The following is a 19,539-nucleotide window of genomic DNA, read 5'->3' as shown; positions in this document are numbered from 1 at the left end:
CTGCCTCTATCAGATGCTTGCTTCTGCATGAGATGGAGCCTGACTCGATTAACTTTGCAATTCAGCATGTCCATTGCTGTAGGATTCACTACCAATCCCAGAATGGGCCCAGGGAGTCTATCACACACCATCTATAAACACTGGGGTAGATACCTCTCCTGTTTCATAAGACACTTACCTCTAAATGTGTACTGGTTCTTGACTGATTAATGAATGTATTATTCTGTGAAGGTAGCTTAATATAGGATTAACCCTCCGTTTTGGACAGTAGCACATTCCTTGAGCTTGGTGGAAAGATTTTGTGTAATAATCTCCGCCCTGTAGTTGACCTTGGAGCTGCAAAATATACCCATCATAGGGTTGGGACTGCTGCGGTAAGAAATCTGTTGCTTGCCAGGACCTACGAAGCTTTCTTTTGCGGCTCTGAACCATCCTGTGCTGCTGCTGGTAGTCTTGAGCTGGTAGATCTTTCCCCAGGTCATATCCTTTGCCCTTGATTTGATGAAGAACGGCTCCTTGGAGACTTACTGATGTTTGGTAAGGGGTCGCCTGGGGTTTCAGCTTGATTTGTGACTTCACCTGGCCTAGGGTCTTTAGCCGGCTTGTTTGGGACTTCAGTTGGGCTCCTTGGGATTTTAGTTGGATTTGGGATTTTATTTGTGACTGGGATTGAATCTGGGATGTTTTTGGAATCATCTTGTCTTCTTCATCACAACCTATGTCTTCCTTTAAATCTCTCTGTCCCTGGAAACTTGGAGTCTCTTCCATGTCAGCTTCAACATCAGCATCCTGGCCATAAGCACTGTGCTTGGTTTGCATAATAATGCTTTCTTCAGGTACGCCTTCCTGTGCTTCTTTCTGCCCATAAAGTAGATTGTGTTTGTGTATAAATCCAAGTTGGGGTGATGTTTTTACTAGATAATGTCCTTTTGTCCCACCTGGTAATTGATAACAAGAATTTTTGAGTTACATTACCTATACTTCTCCCTTTCAGGTCTTATCCCAGAATTTCCCCCATCGACCCGCTGATGTTCCCGTGAGCACGACCATCAAGAAGATCACCCTGTGGAGGGTATTCTCACTGCCAGCACACCCACATGGACACTCTCCCAAGAGCCTCTCTGCCAGGCGACTCCCTGCACTCACCATAGATTCCTACCCCAGCTGCTTGCTTCTCCAGAAGGAGGAGCAGAGAAAGGCTGAAGAAGATGGCCTTCATCTTTCCAGGAGGGGCCTTCACTGAGAGCTCAGATGATCTCCCATTTATATGTTCTTTGCTGGCTGCACAGATGTGGCTGAAGCATTACCCGTTCTTACTTATCTGGTATGCTGGCTTCTCCCTTCTCAGTAGGAGATATTATCAACCTTCCTAGAGACTAGAGACAATGATGTTGGCGCAGTCTTTGTCTTACCCCCACATGTCCCAGAAACTCTTTATCGTCACTTCAAGATCATCACATGATGTTTCCAGAAAGAAATTCAAGGCAGAGATCACAAGAGCAACCAGGGCCTGTCCAAGATTGTGTAGCTCAAGTGTGGGCCGGTACCCTTAGTTTCATGCTGTATCGCAGATATGATGTGCTCATCTGCTTCTTTCCAAATGAGATGGACACGGATCTGTTTCATCAGAAAGGGCCTATTCACACAGGGCAAAGAGACACAGGAAAGAAGGTGAACTTATGGAATCTGAGGAAAATTTTAATAATAACCAAGATACACCTGCACAAGAGTAACTCTAAGCTGCCGACTCTTCCTCCTGCCCTGTGTGGGAGTCCTCCAGTGTTTCCGTCATTAGCAGTCTTGAGGGGAGACAGTGAGTGCACTATGGCAGGGTATCAGGTGCAGGACGCACAGCAGCAGAGACATGTCCAACAGGGCTCCGTGCTCTATGCAGCCAGTGGAGTCAGCAATGGGCTGCATCTCGAGAGTGAGGGGCGCTGCAGAGTGGTATTCAGGTAGGGGCGGAAGTGAACATGTCTTGCTGAAGACAGGATGACTGTTGGAACATGGAGAAAGGACACTGGCTTCGTTATTTCATTACTTTCATGAAATCATCTAAAAACACACAGTACACACTTAATGAGTGAAAACTCTTTTGCAAATGAAAAACAACTCGCACTACTCAGTGCTTTCATCAGTCATCACTAGTGATGTGTTACTACATGAATGCTATTGATGTATTGAGACTTGGATACAATGGAGCCTGTCCACTTCCTGTCAAAGCGCAGTTTCCTGCAACTGTGAGAAGCCCCTGCACGGCTCATAAAGGGGGCCTGTAGCTTTTCCAGGCAGACACTGACGTGCTCAGAGCACAGCAGAATCAACCATCTCTGCAGAGAGCCTGCACGCACTTCAGACCAGCTCTGCAGGGGATCTAAGAGAAGGCTCATGAAAAAGTATTTTCAGTCATTCTGTCTCCAAAGTGCTAAGTTACCTAGAAGAATGCGGTGCGGAAGGAGTTAAGGAACAGTTTTCTTGTGTTTTCATGGGAAGAACAGAGACAAAAGCTTCTAAGCCATCCAACAGAACACAAGGATGCTGCTTTTAATCTCAGAGTGCTGAGCTGCTCCTCATCTTATCTCTTTCTCCCCACCTCCCATCAGAGAAACCAGCCAAAAGATTTGAAATTACCAAAAAGTTAAATTACTTTCTTTTTCTGCTTATTTCTCCACGACTCCATGCACTCCCCTTGAGAAAATACCAGGAGAAACTCTTCTGTGACAAGGTGACTTGGAGAATGAGTGTTGAAAATGGATTTTGTTAGTGAGTCAAAAGCAAAGTGCTATATGCCAGAGAATAAGATGAAGCTAAGAAGCTCATGACAGTCATGAAGAAAAATCAGAAAAAAACCCGATAAAAACTACCAGGAGTCTGAGCCTCTACATCAGACCATGGAGTCCAGAAATGACTCACAATGCCCTCCCCACAAGTGCTTGGAGAATTCTAGCAATACAGGGTTCAGAAATAAGCCTCTAAAATTCTGTCATTTTCAAATGACTTATAATTTATTCATTCTATTTTTTTTCTTTTACAGTATTTTTGGTATTGTCCATAAAAGAACAGAAAGCTTCACATAATCTCAATAGTTCCACCCTCCTTTATATTGTCTATATTGATATAATCTAAAACAAAAGAAAACCAACAAAATTGTGGTTCAGACAACTGGAGATGAAATACGCACTCTAGCCATTTGTACTCCGGAAGTTAATACTCATCATTGGAAGCCATGGAACTTTCTCTAAGATAGATCATGTTTTAGGCCTCCAATCCAAGTTTTACCAAACTCAAAATAATAAGATGCTTTCTTGTATCTCATCATATCATGACATATTAAAGTTAGAAACAATGTCAGGAAACACTGCAGAAAGCTACATCATGGAGATTAACAACATACACTTTTCAATCATCAATGAGTCTGTGAAGGAATCTGGGAGGAAATAAAATTTTTCCTATAACTACTTAAAAAGCAGGACACTTTGGGAAAAGAAAAGGCAGTTATAATAAGCTTATACATATGATATAGACAGTACTTGCCTCAAGAAGATAGATATTATCTCATGATAAAATAGAACAACAAAAATACAAAGTCTGTTTAATGAAGAATAATTCTTCAAGAAGATAAACAATATTGCCAAAACTTTAGACACATTAACCAAAAATAACAGAAAAATTTTTATTTCTAATAAGTTATAAACAAAAAGGGACATTGAGACAGATATTAATGAGATTTGAAAAACCACATTTTTAAAACCTCTGTTAGACTAAATTGGAAAATCTGAAAAAAAAGGAAAAATTTCTTGATGCAGTTAACATACCAAAATTAATCCAAGGTGAAATCAACAATTTCCAAAAAACAAACAAACAAACAAACAAAACCAGTAATGAGATTAAAGTAGCAATAAAAAGTTCTCCCAACTAAAAAAGCCAAAGGCCACATGAATTTGTTGTAGAATTTCACCAGAACTTCAAAGAAGAACTAACAGCAGTATCACTTAAATTATTAACAAGATGGAAAGGGAAGGCTTTCGATTCTTCTTATGAAGTTGGTATTACCCTGTTGAACACACACACATGAGAAGAAAAATAAAATTACAGACCTATCTCCCTGATGAGCATTAAATGCAAAAATTATTAATAAAATATTGGCAAGCCAAATTAAAAATAATATACAAAAGACCATTCATCACAACCATATTGGTTTCATTCCAGGGATGCAGGTATGGCCCAATGTATTTAAATCAATAAATATTATTCATCATATAAGTAGGCTAAAAGATGAAGTCACATTGTTGGCTATTTAGATGCAGCACATTCTACGACAAAATCCAACATCTGTCAGAACCAAAGTCATAGGAATATAGGGATTATACCTCAAGATAAAAAGCATTGTTAAGAACAAACCTATGCCAACTTCATTCTAAATGGAAAAAGACAAAGCTTTTGCAATGAGATCAGGAACAAGGCAAGAGTATCTACTCTCTCCACTCTTTGTTAATATAATGTTTGAAGTCTTAGCTACAGGAATAAGACAAAAGAAGGACAAAAGGGATGCAGATTGAAAAAGAAGTCAGCATATCTCTATTTGAAAATGATATGATTCTATACACAAGAGATCCTAAGACTCCATCAAAATATTTGGAGCTGATAAATACTTTCAGCAAAGTGAAAGGATACAAAAACTAACACAAAAATCAGTAGCCTTCTTACATGCCAATTACAAGCATACTGAAAAAGAAACCAGGAAAACAATCTCATTCAAAATAGCCACCTAGAAACCAATACAGATAATAAAACTAACTAAGGAAATAAGTGACCTTTCTAATAAAAGCACTCAGATACTGAACAAAGAAGAAGACACCAAAAGGAAAGTCCTCCCATGCTCATGATTGACAGGATTAGTATTTGTGAAAATGGCTGTCCTCTAAAAGCAGTCTACAGATTCAGTGTAGCTCCAATCACAATGCCTTTCTTTGAAGACATAGAAAAAGTATCTCAATATTTATGTGAGAGCATAAAAGACCAGGAATAGCTAAAACAGCCCTGAACAAAAACAATACTGCAGGAGGTATCACTGTACCTAGTTTTCTAAATTACACTACAGAGCCATAGTAATAAAAACAGCTGGTTTTGGCACACACACAAAAAGAGAATGCATAGATGAATAAATAGAAAGAGGACTGTGACATAACTCTGTGGAACTACAGATATCTGTTTTTCACAGATGCCAAAAAATTACAATGGAAAAAAGGACATATCTTCTACAAATGGCCTTGGAAAACCTGGATTTCAATGTGGAAAGAGAGAGAGAGAGAGAGAGAGAGAGAGAGAGAGAGAGAGAGAAAGAGAAAGAGAGAAAGAGAGAGAAAGAAGGAAGGAAGGAAAGAAAGAAAGATTCTTACTTTGCCCAAAACTCCACTCCAGATGGATCAAGGATCTCAACATAAGACCTGATACCCTGAAAATGCTAGTGAACACAGTTCTATATATAGACACAGATAAGAACTTTTCTAAGTAGGATTTCAGTAGCTCCAAAAATACAACTGATAATTGACATGTGGGACTTCATAAAATTAAAAAAGCTTCTCAACAGTAAAGGAAATGGAGTGAAGAAGCAGTCTACAGAATGGGATAAAAATCTTTGTTGATAAAACTAATACATCTGACAGTATCTAGCATGTATAAACAACTAAACAAAATCTAAACATAAATATAAACAACTCAATTTAAAAAATGAGCTATGGAACAGAAGGTGAAATAACTCTATGGTCGGAACTATAAAGCCTTGAAGAAATAAACCAGACAGGGCCCTAGATGCACAGACTTCCCAGGAGGATATCAGCAGATATGTTATTGCACAAGTAGGTAGCTTACCGAGAGAAACCTGAAGATTTAATGTGATGTTCACCAAAATTTCAGTGTCATTCTCCACAGGAACAGAAGAGCAGTCTGAAAGTTGTAAGCTCATAGATGCATACAGAAAGCAAGACAACCCTGGTCAGAAAGAGAAGGTCTGGAGGCATTATAATAGCCTGAAGTGTTGTCTTTCATTCCCAGTTTCTTTGTGGCCTTTAACATGACAGGATATGCCTAAAGATAGCCTTTTCAAGGAAACCTGACTATAAAGTAGGATGAGAATTGAGGTTCTTCAGGGAGGGGCAGGTGAACAGCTAGGATCCTCTCCAGGATGTAGTTTTAATGTGCTTTGCTGTGGGGGCAGGAATGACTTAGTAAAAGGCATATTTCATTTTATGAAATCTACTTGACACAATTTATTAGTTTTTTTTTTTTTTAATGAAGAACTAAATTGCTGTACTCTCAAAGGCACTTTGGGAGTAATTAGCAATGTGTGTGAATTGATTGATCTACTAACGCAGGGAGCAAAGAGTATTTCTGCTTTGGGGAAAAGCATGGTTTTCTGCTATGGGAAGAGCACAATCAAGGTTCTGATATAACATTCATTTCTTTGCTTCAGATCGTGGCTGTTCTGTGAGCACGCCACAGGAAAGTGAGTCTGTGCACAAGCAGTATGGCGGCGGATCTTGAGGAAGGGGGACTTCAGATACATTTTCATTCTTTCTGTCCTATAATCCTAATATGCTATACAAACACTATACAAGGCGGGAAAAGAAAAGAATACGTGTTAATAACGTTTTGGCAAACCGAATACAAGATTATATGAAAAAGATATCATTCGTCTTAACCACGTAGCCTAACATAAAACATGTTTTGTTTTTCTGATCTTTTTCTGAGGTTGTCTTATTGTACATAGAGTGGTTGTTTCCCTCTGCAGGGACCTCAGCAAACCCAGTAAATCACACTGAAATTATTCTCACATAGAATTCCTTACTTATTGGAGGCTGAAAAATGGCTCAGTCATTAAGAGCCCTTGTAACTCTTCCAGAAGGACCCAGGTTCTGTTCCTAGCACCTACATTGGATGGCTCATAACAGCTTGAAATTCAACTGCAAACACACAAGCACACACACATGCACACTCACTCTCTGATGCCCTCTGCTCTTCTGGGAAACACACACACACAAACACCAAACACACAACTAAATCGTTAACATGGCTGAGCGAGCCTGCTTATTTCTGCATCCCTCCCCTCCTGCTCTTTGGGGGGAAAAAATGTCAGTAATCTGCTCCACCCACAGCTTGCTAGTTGATCTGCTGATTTGCTCATGTTTTTGGATTGGAGAACAAATTCTTAATTTAATCTGCTGTACAGAAGAGTTATAGGTAATACCAAAGAGAATGAAAAAAATAAAAATAAAGCCTCTAGGAAGTTGTAGACCACAGGGAGTGGGCAACTGTGGTACTGTAATCAGCCCCAAATCCACTGAAGGTAAGGAAAGGTTTCCACAGTTAAGTGTCATACATGGGATTGGCATTCTGAGTAGCCGAAACAGAAGTGGTCACCAACATGTAAGTAAAGGAAAAGTTCCTTTTGAAGAGTTTAAACATATAACCTAATTAAAAACAGGTGACATTTGCCTAATAGGTAAACATATGGGAGAACTACTGTTCCATCTGGAGTAGTGTTTATAGGATATGGCTATCACTGAAACCTCGATATCATACGTTCAGCAATCTGCATGCGAGATTAAAAAATGGGACAAGGTTTGGGCAACCGTTTTGGCAATTTCTTAGGCTCTCCTTGTTCTAAGCTCTGAGCGTGGAACACTGTGCTCTAGGCACACATGCAGTTCTGTCGCCAGGAATCCTGACTGATAAGGTCATGCACAGGCCACCTGTTGTTTCTTAGCTGGGTCACAACTTGCACTGAATCTGTAGCAGGATCTCTACTCTGGTGACTCCAATCTCCCTCATCTTGCAGGTGGAAAAACTGGAGGCCAGAGAGAGGACCCTTCCAGGTCACCCGGGGAGTCCAAGGCAGAACTGGGCCTGCCAGTACCCATCCTGATACCCATCCATTTCTCTTTCCATATAATGCTGACCAAAGTGGAAGGACTTAGGAGCCTTTCCCCAAATCCAGACTAGGCAAAAACAAAAACAAAAACAAAAACACACACACAAAAAAAAAAACCAACCTAAAATGAATAAATAAATAAATAATACAAGAAGGCAAACCACCAAACTGAAAACTGGCTATGGACCTTAATAGAGAGTTTTTAAAGGGAAAATTGAAAATTGTTAAGAATAAAAAATAAATAAAGAAAGAAAGAAAGGCTAAGAGCTGTTTTACAGGTGTTCAGCATCATTAGCGGTTAGATAAATACTAATCCAAACCACTTTGAGGTTTCATCTTACCCCAGTCAGAACAGCTAAGATTAAGAAACAGACAACAGATGGTGAAGAGGATTCAGGGAAAGGAGGAAGCCTCCTTCACTGCTGCTGCAGCCACTAGGGAAATCACTGTGGAAACTTATCAAAAAGCCTAAAAGTGGGTGTCTTAGTTAGTATTTCATTGCTGTGAAGAGACGTCATAGCCAAGACAAGTCCTATAAAGGGAAGCACTTACCCGGGAGCTTGCTTACAGTTTCAGAAGGTTAGTCCATTGTCCATGGTGGGAGCATAGTGGCACCCAGGCAGGGATGGTGCTGGAGCAGTAGCTGAGAGCTTTACATCCTGATCTGCGGGGAGGGAGGGAGACAGGGAAGGAGGGAGGGAGGGAGAGAGACTATGGGAGTGTTCTCAGTCAAACAACACAGTAGGTCCACCGTATGCAACAGCTATACCATTTCTTGGTCTATATCCAATGGACTGGAAATTCTACTTCATAGGTATTGCTCAGTCATATACTTTACTGCTCTACACACATAGCCGGGAAATGGAAACTAGATGTTTTCAACAGATGGATGGATAATGAAAGCATGATACACACACACACACACACACACAAAATGAAATTATTTTCTGATGTAAACAAAAGTGAAATAATGAATTTGCAGGTGAACCGATAGAGAGTGGGAAAACACTATACTGAGTGAGGCAACCCAGACCTAGAAAGACAAAAGACAAATGTCACACACTAGTTTTTATTTGCGGGTCCTAGCTCTAAAACTTCAGATGTCAGAATAGTACTCGGAGTCACTGCAGAAACCAGGGAATCAAAAAGGTACAATGTGTTGGAGGAGAGGATAGGAGGATATGGGTGTTGTGAAGTAGGGAAATGGGAAAATGGGGGACTTTCAGTAGGGAGGGAGGGGGAGGGAAAGACAGAGAGAGGGGGAAGCAAAAGGAACAAGTAACATAAAGGATGGTTGAAAATGTCACGGGTAAACAATATTATTTTACATTTACTTGAAAATACATATTTAGCATACAGTTAAATAAAATTACACCACTTGGGACAATGCTCCACCAAAATCATAGACTATCTAGCAAAATTCCCAATTCCAGGCATCAAAAACCTCCCTTCAAGTTGTTGGTCAGGGGAGACTAAGAAACTTCCCAATGAAATAGAATAGACAGTGGAAGTGCTTGAAGAGAGGAACAGGATAGGAGAGGGAGTGCTGAGGGAAACGAGGGTGGGCATCAGATGTGGGGATAACTGGAGGCTGTGGGAGGTGTCAAAGCACAGAGGGCTTGCAAAGCAAAGAGAAACTGTGGGTGGGGCCTCTCCGGGACAAGCTGGAGATCTACGGCAGGGTAGGCTCCTGGGAGGATATGGGGGTGACTTGCAGGGAGCCAAAGCTATCTACTGAAGCCAAAGCCAAAGCTATCCAGTGAAGACTAAGCTATCTACTGAAGCCCAAGTCAATTAGTGAGTCAAAGCTATCTAGTGGAGACAAAAGGTGTTTGCTAGGCCAAAGCCAAATAGTGAGCAAAGGTCATTTAGTGGAGACCTAAAGCTATTTAGTGAAAGTTATCTAGGACCCTAACTCATGGATGAGAGACTGTGAGGACATCCGTTTGTTAGAGCATCCGTGAGAAAACATCCCAATGGTATCTTGCAGGCACCCTATTTAACACATGAAAGCACTCTTCCTGTCTCCTGCAGCAGCTAATTACCTTCCCCCTTTCCTGCCTTCTCCCTATATAAGTTGGGTAAAAATTTCTAATAAATGGAAGCCTTGATCAGACAAACAGACTTGGCTCCCTTTCTTGTGCTTCTTGTTCCCCTCCCCAATTCCTTCCACTCTCCTCCCTTAGGAACCCCGTTGAAGCCCCCGATGGTCGGGTGTCAAAGGACAGAGGGCTTGCAAAGCAAAGAGAAACTGTGGGTGGGGGCCTCTCTGAGACAAGCTGGAGATCTACGGCAGGGTAGGCTCCTGGGAGGATATGGGGGTGACTCTAGCTGAGACCCCTAGTAACGGGAGGCATGGAAACTGAAGAGGCCACCCTCTGACTCAACAGGACTCCTAGCGGAGGAAGGGGAACACCAACCCACCCACAAAAAGTTCAACCCCAAATTTACCCTGCCTACAACACGTGCAGGGACAAAAATAAAGCAGAAATGGAGGGATCCAACCAAAGCCTGGCCCAACCTGAGACTTACACCAAGGGAGAGAGCCAACCCCTGACACTATTAACAACGCTCTAACACTCTGCTATGCTTGCAGACGGGAGCCTGGCTGTCCTCTGAGAGGCTCCACCCAGCAATGGATCGAAAAAGATGCCGAGACTCACAGTCAAACATTGGTTGGAGTGCAGGGAGCCTTGTGGAAGAGTGAAGGGAAGGATAGAAGGACCTGGAGGGGGACAGGAGCGCAACAAGAAGACCAACAGAACCAACTAACCTGGGCCCAGGAGGGCTTGCAGAGACTGAAGCATCTACCAAGGACCATGGACTGGAGCTAGGCCCCCTACGCATATGTCCCAGATGGGCAGCTTGGTCTTCACATGGATTCCCTAGTAAGGGAAGCAGGGGCTGTTTCTAACAAGGACTCTGTTGTGTGCTTTTCTATCACTTCCCTTGGTGGAGATGCCTTGCCAGGCCACAGAGGAAGAGGATGCTCATCAGTGATTGGATATGCTGGGGTGGGTTGTGAGGGGCCTCCCATTTTCTGAGGGGCAGGGGAAGGAGGATAGGGAAAGAGGGAAGGAGGGAGGGACTATAAGGGGACTTTACTACAAGTCCTGATCAATGGGTGGAAGTTCATGCCTGGTACTGTAAACTTACCTCACAGCTTGTGACTAGTGAGGTCATGGATGCTAGAGGGGACCCTTCTATTGCTCTTTTCCTAGGCCAGTATAATTTGTATTTGGAGGTTTTGTATACCTTATACTTAAAGTGCTTATTATAGTTTACTTTCTATGTGTCATGACATTTCACAGATTATTATCAGATCTTAATTTTTCAAAGATGGTTATAGTTACAGCACAATATAGTATAAATCTTTACCATCATTTTTCATACAAAGTTTCCCAAGTTATTTATGGCTGTATATCATTGTGGTCGCTTGCTATGACTGAAGGATGAATAGTAATACATTAAAAAAATAGAGTCAGGGCCCACTCTTTCTGCTGTTTGGTTCTATGTATATTGGCGAGTAGATACATAATAAAAAGAAAATGTTCCATGTTCTATTCCAGATACGCATCCCTTTCTCATTTCCCCAAATGAATGGCAAAACTCAACCTTTCGTGGACCTTTTCAAACAGATCACAGCCCAGGCAGTCTTGGCAGTCTGTTTTCTCCCACCTAGCAAGATTCCTTTCTGATTTCTCACCGATTTTGGCTTAATATGTGTTCCAAATTTTTCTCTTAGAATATACTATTGTGTTGATGTACCATTGACGTTAATTTTGTCTAATCATCTAGATAAAATCATCAAGGTTGCCTCTTCTTTCTGTGTGTATAAAGCTGCTTAAAATGTATGTGTGTAAGTATTTCTGTGAATGCAATCTTTCCCTCCATTTGTGTAAGTATAAAGGCGAAGAGCAGTGCATTCTATCATGGATTGCTTACTTTGGGCTTCCTACTGAAGTTCCAGAAACGCTAAAAATGCTCATCTGTTACTTCAGGACTCTGATGACCAAAATTGTGAAATCACAAAGTATCCAATAGCTAGCTTTCTGAAAGCTGTGAGGGAGAATCTGTTCCTGTTCTCACTTTAGGCTTTTAGCCCCATAAATTTATTTATTTCCCTATTTGACACTCTTATCTCTTCTCTCCTTCACTTCAGTTACATATGTATATGGCTGCACTCTTTCCAAACATTCTTTACAAAATGAAACTGGTCACTGGGAAGTGTTGGTGCACAACTGTAGTCTCAGTCATCTAGGAAGCAAACAGGTAGACTGTGGGTGCCAGGCCACCTTCAGCAACATGGCAGGGGAGGGAGGGGGTGGAGGCTCATAATGAATTGAAAGCCCAAACTATTCCTGTTAGAACTTCATATGTGATCATACATGAAAGGATCCTCTTCCCAAATATTCTCACATTTGTGGCCACTGAGACACAGGCTACAAAGTTGCGGAGCAAGCTAATAGTCTTGCTCACATGCTGAGGCTACAAGCCACAACAATGACTTGCTCAGCAAGATACCCTCCAAATGGTGTAACAGTGGCACCTTTGTCTTGGGAGTAGCCAACAATGTATAACTGGACTTCATGCTCCCTCCATGGGAGGAAACTCGTGCCTCATTCTGTAACCATAGCCAGCTACCATGGCTGGTGAAGTCAAGGATCCTACAGAAGAAACTGCTGTTGCCATCTTCCTAAACCCATATAATTCCTCCCTGATTTCTAATACCCATGGATAAATATAGCTCTCTTATCAAAACATATTTTTTTTTGCAATGGAGGGAAATTATCTCGGAGATCCACAACTAGTCAAAACAAGTGATTAGTCAGGGAGCAAGTGACTGCAGGCTGCCCAACACCAACTGACACATCTGCAATGCAATCCCTACACCTAAGCTCAGGGAAAATGGCAGACAAGAGATAGAATGACTCTAAGAGCCAGACGCAATGACTGCTGAGAGGAATGATTCTTTTCATTCAGAGAAGAGCTCATTCATTGGTTGTTCAGTCCCAGATGGACATGTACCTGAATACATGTCCACACAAGCAATACTAAATAGAATCAGTAAGTTGTATCTTTATATATACACGTGGGTACAAATATGCACATACATGTAACGAAAATAAAGAGGAGGTCAGGAGTCTGGGTTGAAATGGGGGATATGCAGAAACTTGGAGGGGAAAGGAAGAAGTAAGACTGATGGAGATGCAGAGCCCATGTATGAGGTCCTGAAAATTTTTTGAATCAATAACAACTATTTTAGAGAGTACCTAATCCAACTTATAACTATCCACTTCATTTTTCCCCTATTTTTCTTCCATAGATTGAAGGGTTTGTAGCTGGGTTGGTGTTTACCTTTCTCCTTTAGTAATGTGTATAGTATCTTCTAGTACCATGAATACTAGTCATTGTGATCAAAGGCTCCAGATAGGCATCAACTTGACTTCTTTATGCTCAGTGAGTTGTCCTTAGCAATAGGGTCTTACTGTCAGTTTGTGAAGAGAAACCTATAGCCTTTACAACAACCTGGGTTGTTTGGGAATTCCCATGGGGCCCCTTTGACCAGCAACTTGATTAAATATAACCCATTCCTGGTACTGAAAGTTTCATTAGGTGGTGAAAGATGTCCAGCTGAGGGGACTCGGTTTCCTCTGCTGTTGGGCCATTTCTTTTAAATTGATCTCATTATAGGTATATATTTTTGGAAGCCTCTATTGTATTAAGTTTCTATACAACCTCTCAAAGGACTGGGTTTTAGCTGCTCCTTCCCATATTTATTCCATCACCTACACTCCCCTTGCCATTTCCATTGGATTCTTCCGGTGCAGTCTCTCCCCTCATCCATTGATAACAACCTACTCTCTTTCCCCTTCTTAGGAAGCTCCATCATGCCCCCAGTCCCTTACTCGATTCCAAACTTTGATGGTTATACCAACGGTAGCCCTACTTATTCAAGACTTATATCCACATATAAGTGAATACATACCATAATTATCTTTCTAGATCTGGGTTATCTCACTCCATCCATTTATCTGCAAATTTCATGATTTTATTTTTTAACAATGGAGTAGTATTACATTACATAAACATACAACATTTGTTGTTATCTGACCTTTTTTATTTTCTGGCTATTATGAACAGAGCAGCGATGACCATGAATCAAGTATCTTTGTGGTAGAAAGAAGCATCATTTGGTATATACCCAAGAATGATATGCCTAGATCTTGAGGTAGATCTGCTCCCAGCTACATGAAGAATCACCACACTGATCTCCATAGTGGCTGTACAAGTTGCACTCACACCAACAATGGATGAGTGTTCCCCTTAACCCACATCTTCATCATCATGAGCTGTCATTTGTCTTCTTAGTCTTGACTGGTGTAAAATGAAATGTCAAAAGTTGTTTTGATTTGCATTTCCCTATGACTAAGGATGTTGAACATTTCTGTAAATGATTCTCAACCATTTGTGTTTCGTCTTTTAAGAATTCTCTGTTTAGATCTATACCCTATTTTTAAATTGGTTTATTTATTTTCTTAATGTCCAGTTTTTAAGTTCTTTCTGTATTTTAGACATTAGCCCTCTATTAGATATATAGTATTCTTTTATGTTCATAGCAGCTTTACTTTTTTATTCATTTATTCATTTTACATCATGATCATAGCCCCCTCCCTCATCTCCTCTGGGTCCAATCCTCCCTCCCTCTTCCCCCATCCCAGTCTTTTAGTCCCCAGAAAGGGGGAGCCTCCTCCCTTACCAGCTGACCTCAGACTATCATGTCTCTTCAGCACTGCCTGAAACCTCTTCCTCTGTGGCCTGGCAAGGCTGCCTCACCTGGGGGAAGTGATCGAAGAGCAGGCAACAGAGTTTGTGTCGGAGACACCACTTGGTCCCCTTACTAGGTAACCTATATGAAGACTGAGCTGCCTATCAGCTACATCTGAGCAGGAGGCCTAGGTCCTCTCCATGCATGGACCTTGGATGGTGCATCAGTTTCTGCAGACTCTCCTGGGCCCAGATCTTTTGGCTCTGTTGGTCTTCTCCTGTCCCTTCCATGCTCTTCTATCCCCCCACTCTTCCATAAGGCTACCTGCACTCTTCCCAAAGTTTGTCTGTGAGTCTCAGTATCTACTTTGATCTCCTGCTGGGTGGAGTTTTTCAGAGTACATCTATGGAAGGCCTCTGTCTCTTCAACTACTTCCGGTGTCTATTTTATTTGCCTTTTTGAATGAGAACTAAGCAACTTCCCTAGGATCTTCCTTGTTACTTAGTTTCTTTAGGTCTGTAGATTGTAGTATGCTTATCCTGTATTGTGTGACTAATATTCACTTATAAGTGACTATATATCATGTGTCTTTCTGAGCCTTGGTTACCTCATTCAGGATGATCTTTTCCAGATCAGTCCATTTGCCTGAAAATTTCATAATGTTCTTGTTTTTAATAGCTGTATAGTATTCCATTGTGTAGATGTACCAGTTTCTTTATCCATTCTTTGGTTGAGGGACATCTGCATTGTTTCCAGTTTCTTACTATTATGAATAAAGCCTCTATGAACATAGTTAAGCAAATGTCCTTGTTGTATGGTGGAGCATTTTACCAATGGCAATCTACAGATTCAGTGCAATCCCCATCAAAATACCAACAATTTTTTACAGACCTTGAAAGAACAATTCTCAACTTCATATGGAAAAACAAAAAACCCAAAATAGCTGAAACAATCCCCTACAACAAAAGATTTTCTGGAGGTATCTTCATCCATCCCTGATCTCAAGCTGTACTATAGAGCAACAGTAATAAAAACTGCATGGTACTGTCATAGAAACAGACTGCTGGATCAATGGTATCAAGTTGAAGACCCAGAAATAAACCCACATACCTACAGACACTTAATTTTTGACAAAAGAGCCAAAATCATACAATGGAAAAAAGACAGCATCTTCAACAAATGGTGCTGGTCTAATTGGATATCTACATGTAGAAAATGCAAATAGATCCATACTTATCACCCTGCACAAAACTAAAGTCCAAGTGCATCAAAGACCTCAACTTAAAACCAGATACACTAAATCTGTTAGAAGAAAAAGTAGGGAAGAGCCTTGAACTCATTGGCACAGGAGACAACTTCCTGAACAGAACTCCAACAGTTCAGGCTCTAAAATCAACAATTTACAAGTGGGATCTCATGAAACTGAAAAGCTTCTGTAAAGCAAAGGACACTGTCAATAGAACAAAACGATAGCCTACAGACTGGGAAAAGATCTTTACCACCCCTACATCTGGCAGAGGGCTAATATCTAGAATATATAAAGAACTCAAGAAGTTAAACACCAACAAACCAAATAATTTAATTAAAAATGGGGTACAGAGCTAAAAAGAGAATTCTCAACAGAGGAATACTGAATGGCCAAGATGAACGTAAAGAAATGTTCAAAGTCCTTAGTCATCAGGGAAATGCAAACCAAAATGCAGCTGAGATTCCATCTTACACCTATCAGAATGGCTAAGATCAAAAACTCAAGTGACAGTACATGCTGGTGAGGTTCTGAAGTAAGGGGAACATTCCTCCATTGCTGGTGGGAGTGCAAACCTATTCAACAACTCTGGAAATCAATCTGGCGCTTTGTCAGAAAATTGGGAACAGCTCTACAACAAGACCCAGCTATGTCACTTCTGGGCATCAGATGTATAGCTGGCAAAACTCTTTTCCCATTCTGTAGGCTGCTGCTTTTGTCCGAATGATGATGGCCTTCACCACACAGAAGCATTCAGTTTCATAAGGTCCCATTTTTAAATTGTAGGCTTAGTGCCTGTGCTTATTGGTGTCCTGTTCAGAAAGTCTCCTCCTGTTTACCTTGTTGCTATAGAATTGGGGAGTTATTTGTATTTAATTATTCTAAAATTAATTTATTTGTTATTAATTATAGTTTATTCACTTTGTATCCCAGCTGTAGCCCACTAAATCATCTCCTCCCAATACCACTCTCACTCCCTTTTCTCCTCCTGTGCTTCACTGCAAGTCCACTGATAGGGGAGGTCCTCCCTCTGACCCTAGCCTATCAGGTCTCATTAGGACTGGCTGCATTGTCTTCCTCTGTGGCCTGGTAAGGCTGCTCCCCCATCAGGCTGAGGTGATCAAAGAGCAGGCCAATCAGTTCATGTCAGAGACAGTCCCTGTTCCCATTACAATGGAACCCACTTGGACACTGAACTTCTATGGGCTATGTCTGTGCAGGGGTTCTAGGTTATCTTCATGCAAGGTCCTTGGTTGGAGTATCAGTCTCAGAAAAGACCCCTGTGCCCAGATTTTGTTTTGTTTTGTTTTGTTGCTCTCCTGTGGAGCTCCTGTCCTCTCCAGGACTTACTATTTCCCACTTCTTTCATAAGATTCCCTGCACTCTGCCCAAGGGTTGGTCATAACTCTCAGCATCTGCTTTGATACCCTGCAGTGTAGAGCCTTTCAGAGGCCCTCTGTGGCTAGCTCCTGTCCTGTTTCCTGTTTTCTCCTTCTTATGTCCATCCTCTTTGCCTTTCTGAATGGGGATTGAGCATTTTAGCTGGCGTCCTCAATCTTGATTAGTTTCTCCCCCCCCCCCACACACAGGATAATGACAACTTTATTGGTAGTAATTTGCCAGATCATCCTGACTCTCTTGATTTCCGGCTGAGGCAAATGCAGGTTCTTCTCCTCCAATCATTAACTACTGCTAAAACTCACAAATCAAACAATACATATCACACAGTAAATGCATAGGTTTGTATGACTATACATCACTTATAGAATAGCTACAAATAGTTAAAGAGACCACAGCCAAGTTCAAAGTGGCCTAACAAAGAGGCAGAAGCAGGACGCTGCTTAGGAATACAAAGAGTCTCTATGGGAACAAGCTAATAAACTCTGCCAGTGGTCTGCTAGAGACGCTGCAGCAGACTCAAGCCTCAGGTCTGCGGTCTGCTAAGAGCCTCAGAATGGAGTCCTGCTGAAGTGAGGTAGGAACTACCAAAGCTGCAGAAGTGAAGGGAAGGACCATGCCCACACAGGCAAATGGACTGAAGAATGGGCAGCAGGTCCAGATGAATTTATAGTCAGACAAATGGCAATTCTAGTAGGTCCCTTCAATGACAGGAACTAAGCTGAAGTCCCTGAGACAGACCAGAGTTCTCTGTCTGTTTATCCCCTTGGCACGCACATACTGAGTTATCAGGTGAGTCAGTGGAACCATGGCAATCTCAGTGACAAAGTGTCCTTTTTATGGGGCCCAGGTTATATCTCTTCAGTCTAGTGTGCTAGATAGTCTTTGGATTAGTTTCAGTGACATGATTTTAATATGCCAATGTGCTCACAGGGTTCCAGCTTATTCTGATAAGTGTGTAGGGTGGTGCCCTTTCAACATTTAGGAGTCTGGGCTTCATGGGTGGTGCTGGACAGAAAGTGTTTTTATGCCCTCCTTGATTAGCTTCTTTAGGTGTACAGATTTTAGTAGGTTTATCCTATATTATATGTTTAATATCTACTTATGAGTGAATATATACCCTATGTGTCTTTCTGCTGCTGGGATAGCTCACTCAGGATGATCTTTTCCAGTTCCCACCATTTACCCGCAAATTTCATAATTTCCTTGCTTTTTATTGCTGAATAATATTCTATTGTGTAAATGTACCATAATTTCTGTATCCTTTCCTCATTTGAGGGGCATCTGGGTTGTTTCCAGCTTCTGGCTATTACAAATAAAGCTGCTACAAACATGGTTGAGCAAATGTCCTTATTATGTACTTGAGCATCTTTTGGATATATGCCTAGGAGTGGTATAGCTGGGTCTTGAGGAAGCAGTATTCCTAATTGTCTGAGAAAACGCCAGATTTATTTCCAGAGTGGTTGTACAAGTTTACATTCCCACCAGCAGTGGAGGAGAGTTCCCCTTTCTCCACAACCTCTCCAGAATGTATTGTCACTTGAGCTTTTGATCTTAGTCATTCTGGTGGGTGTAAGGTGAAATCTCAGGGTCATTTTGATTTGCATTTCCATGATGACTAAGGACGCTGAACATTTCTTTAAGTGTTTTTCGGCCACTTGATATTCCTCTATTGAGAATTCTCTGTTTAGCTCTGTACTCCATTTTTTTAATTGGTTACTTGATTTGTTGCTGTTTAACTTCTTGAGTTCTTTATATATACTGTATATTAGTCCTCTGTCAGATATAGGGTTGGTGAAGATCCTTTCCCAGTCTGTAGGCTGTCATTTTGTTCTGACTATAGTCTCCTTTGCTTTACAGAAGGTTTTCAGTTTCATGAGATCCCATTTATTGATTATTGCTCTTAGAGCCTATGCTTTTGGTGTTCTGTTCAGGAAGTTGTCTCCTGTGCCAATGAATTCAAGGTTCTTCCCCACTTTTTCTTCTAACAGGTTTAGTGTGTTTGGTTTTATATTGAGGTCTTTGATGCACTTGGACTTTAGTTTTGTGCAGGGTGATAAGTATGGATCTATTTGCATTTTCTACATGTAGACATCCAGTTAGACCAGCACTATTTGTTGAAGATGCTGTCTTTTTTCCATTGAATGGTTTTGGCATCTTTGTAAAAAATCAGGTGTCCGTAAGTGTGTGGCTTTA

At 41.2% G+C, this 19,539-nt stretch overlaps 1 protein-coding gene across 1 annotated transcript; it reads right to left on the bottom strand.

Annotated features, from left to right (window-relative positions):
- Nucleotides 1–236: 236 nt before the first annotated feature.
- LOC129672660 (seminal vesicle secretory protein 3A-like) lies at nt 237–1,219 on the bottom strand. The gene is given in 4 exon segments (XM_055602180.1): nt 237–257; nt 259–938; nt 1,023–1,025; nt 1,147–1,219. Coding segments are annotated over 4 exon segments (777 nt in total).
- Nucleotides 1,220–19,539: the final 18,320 nt, after the last annotated feature.

This window comes from Psammomys obesus, unplaced genomic scaffold, assembly GCF_907164565.1.
Source record: "Psammomys obesus unplaced genomic scaffold, mPsaObe1.curated_primary_1811, whole genome shotgun sequence".
Lineage (NCBI taxonomy): Eukaryota > Metazoa > Chordata > Mammalia > Rodentia > Muridae > Psammomys > Psammomys obesus.
Note: the sequence above shows the minus strand (reverse complement) of the source record. Positions and strands in the feature narration are given on the sequence as shown.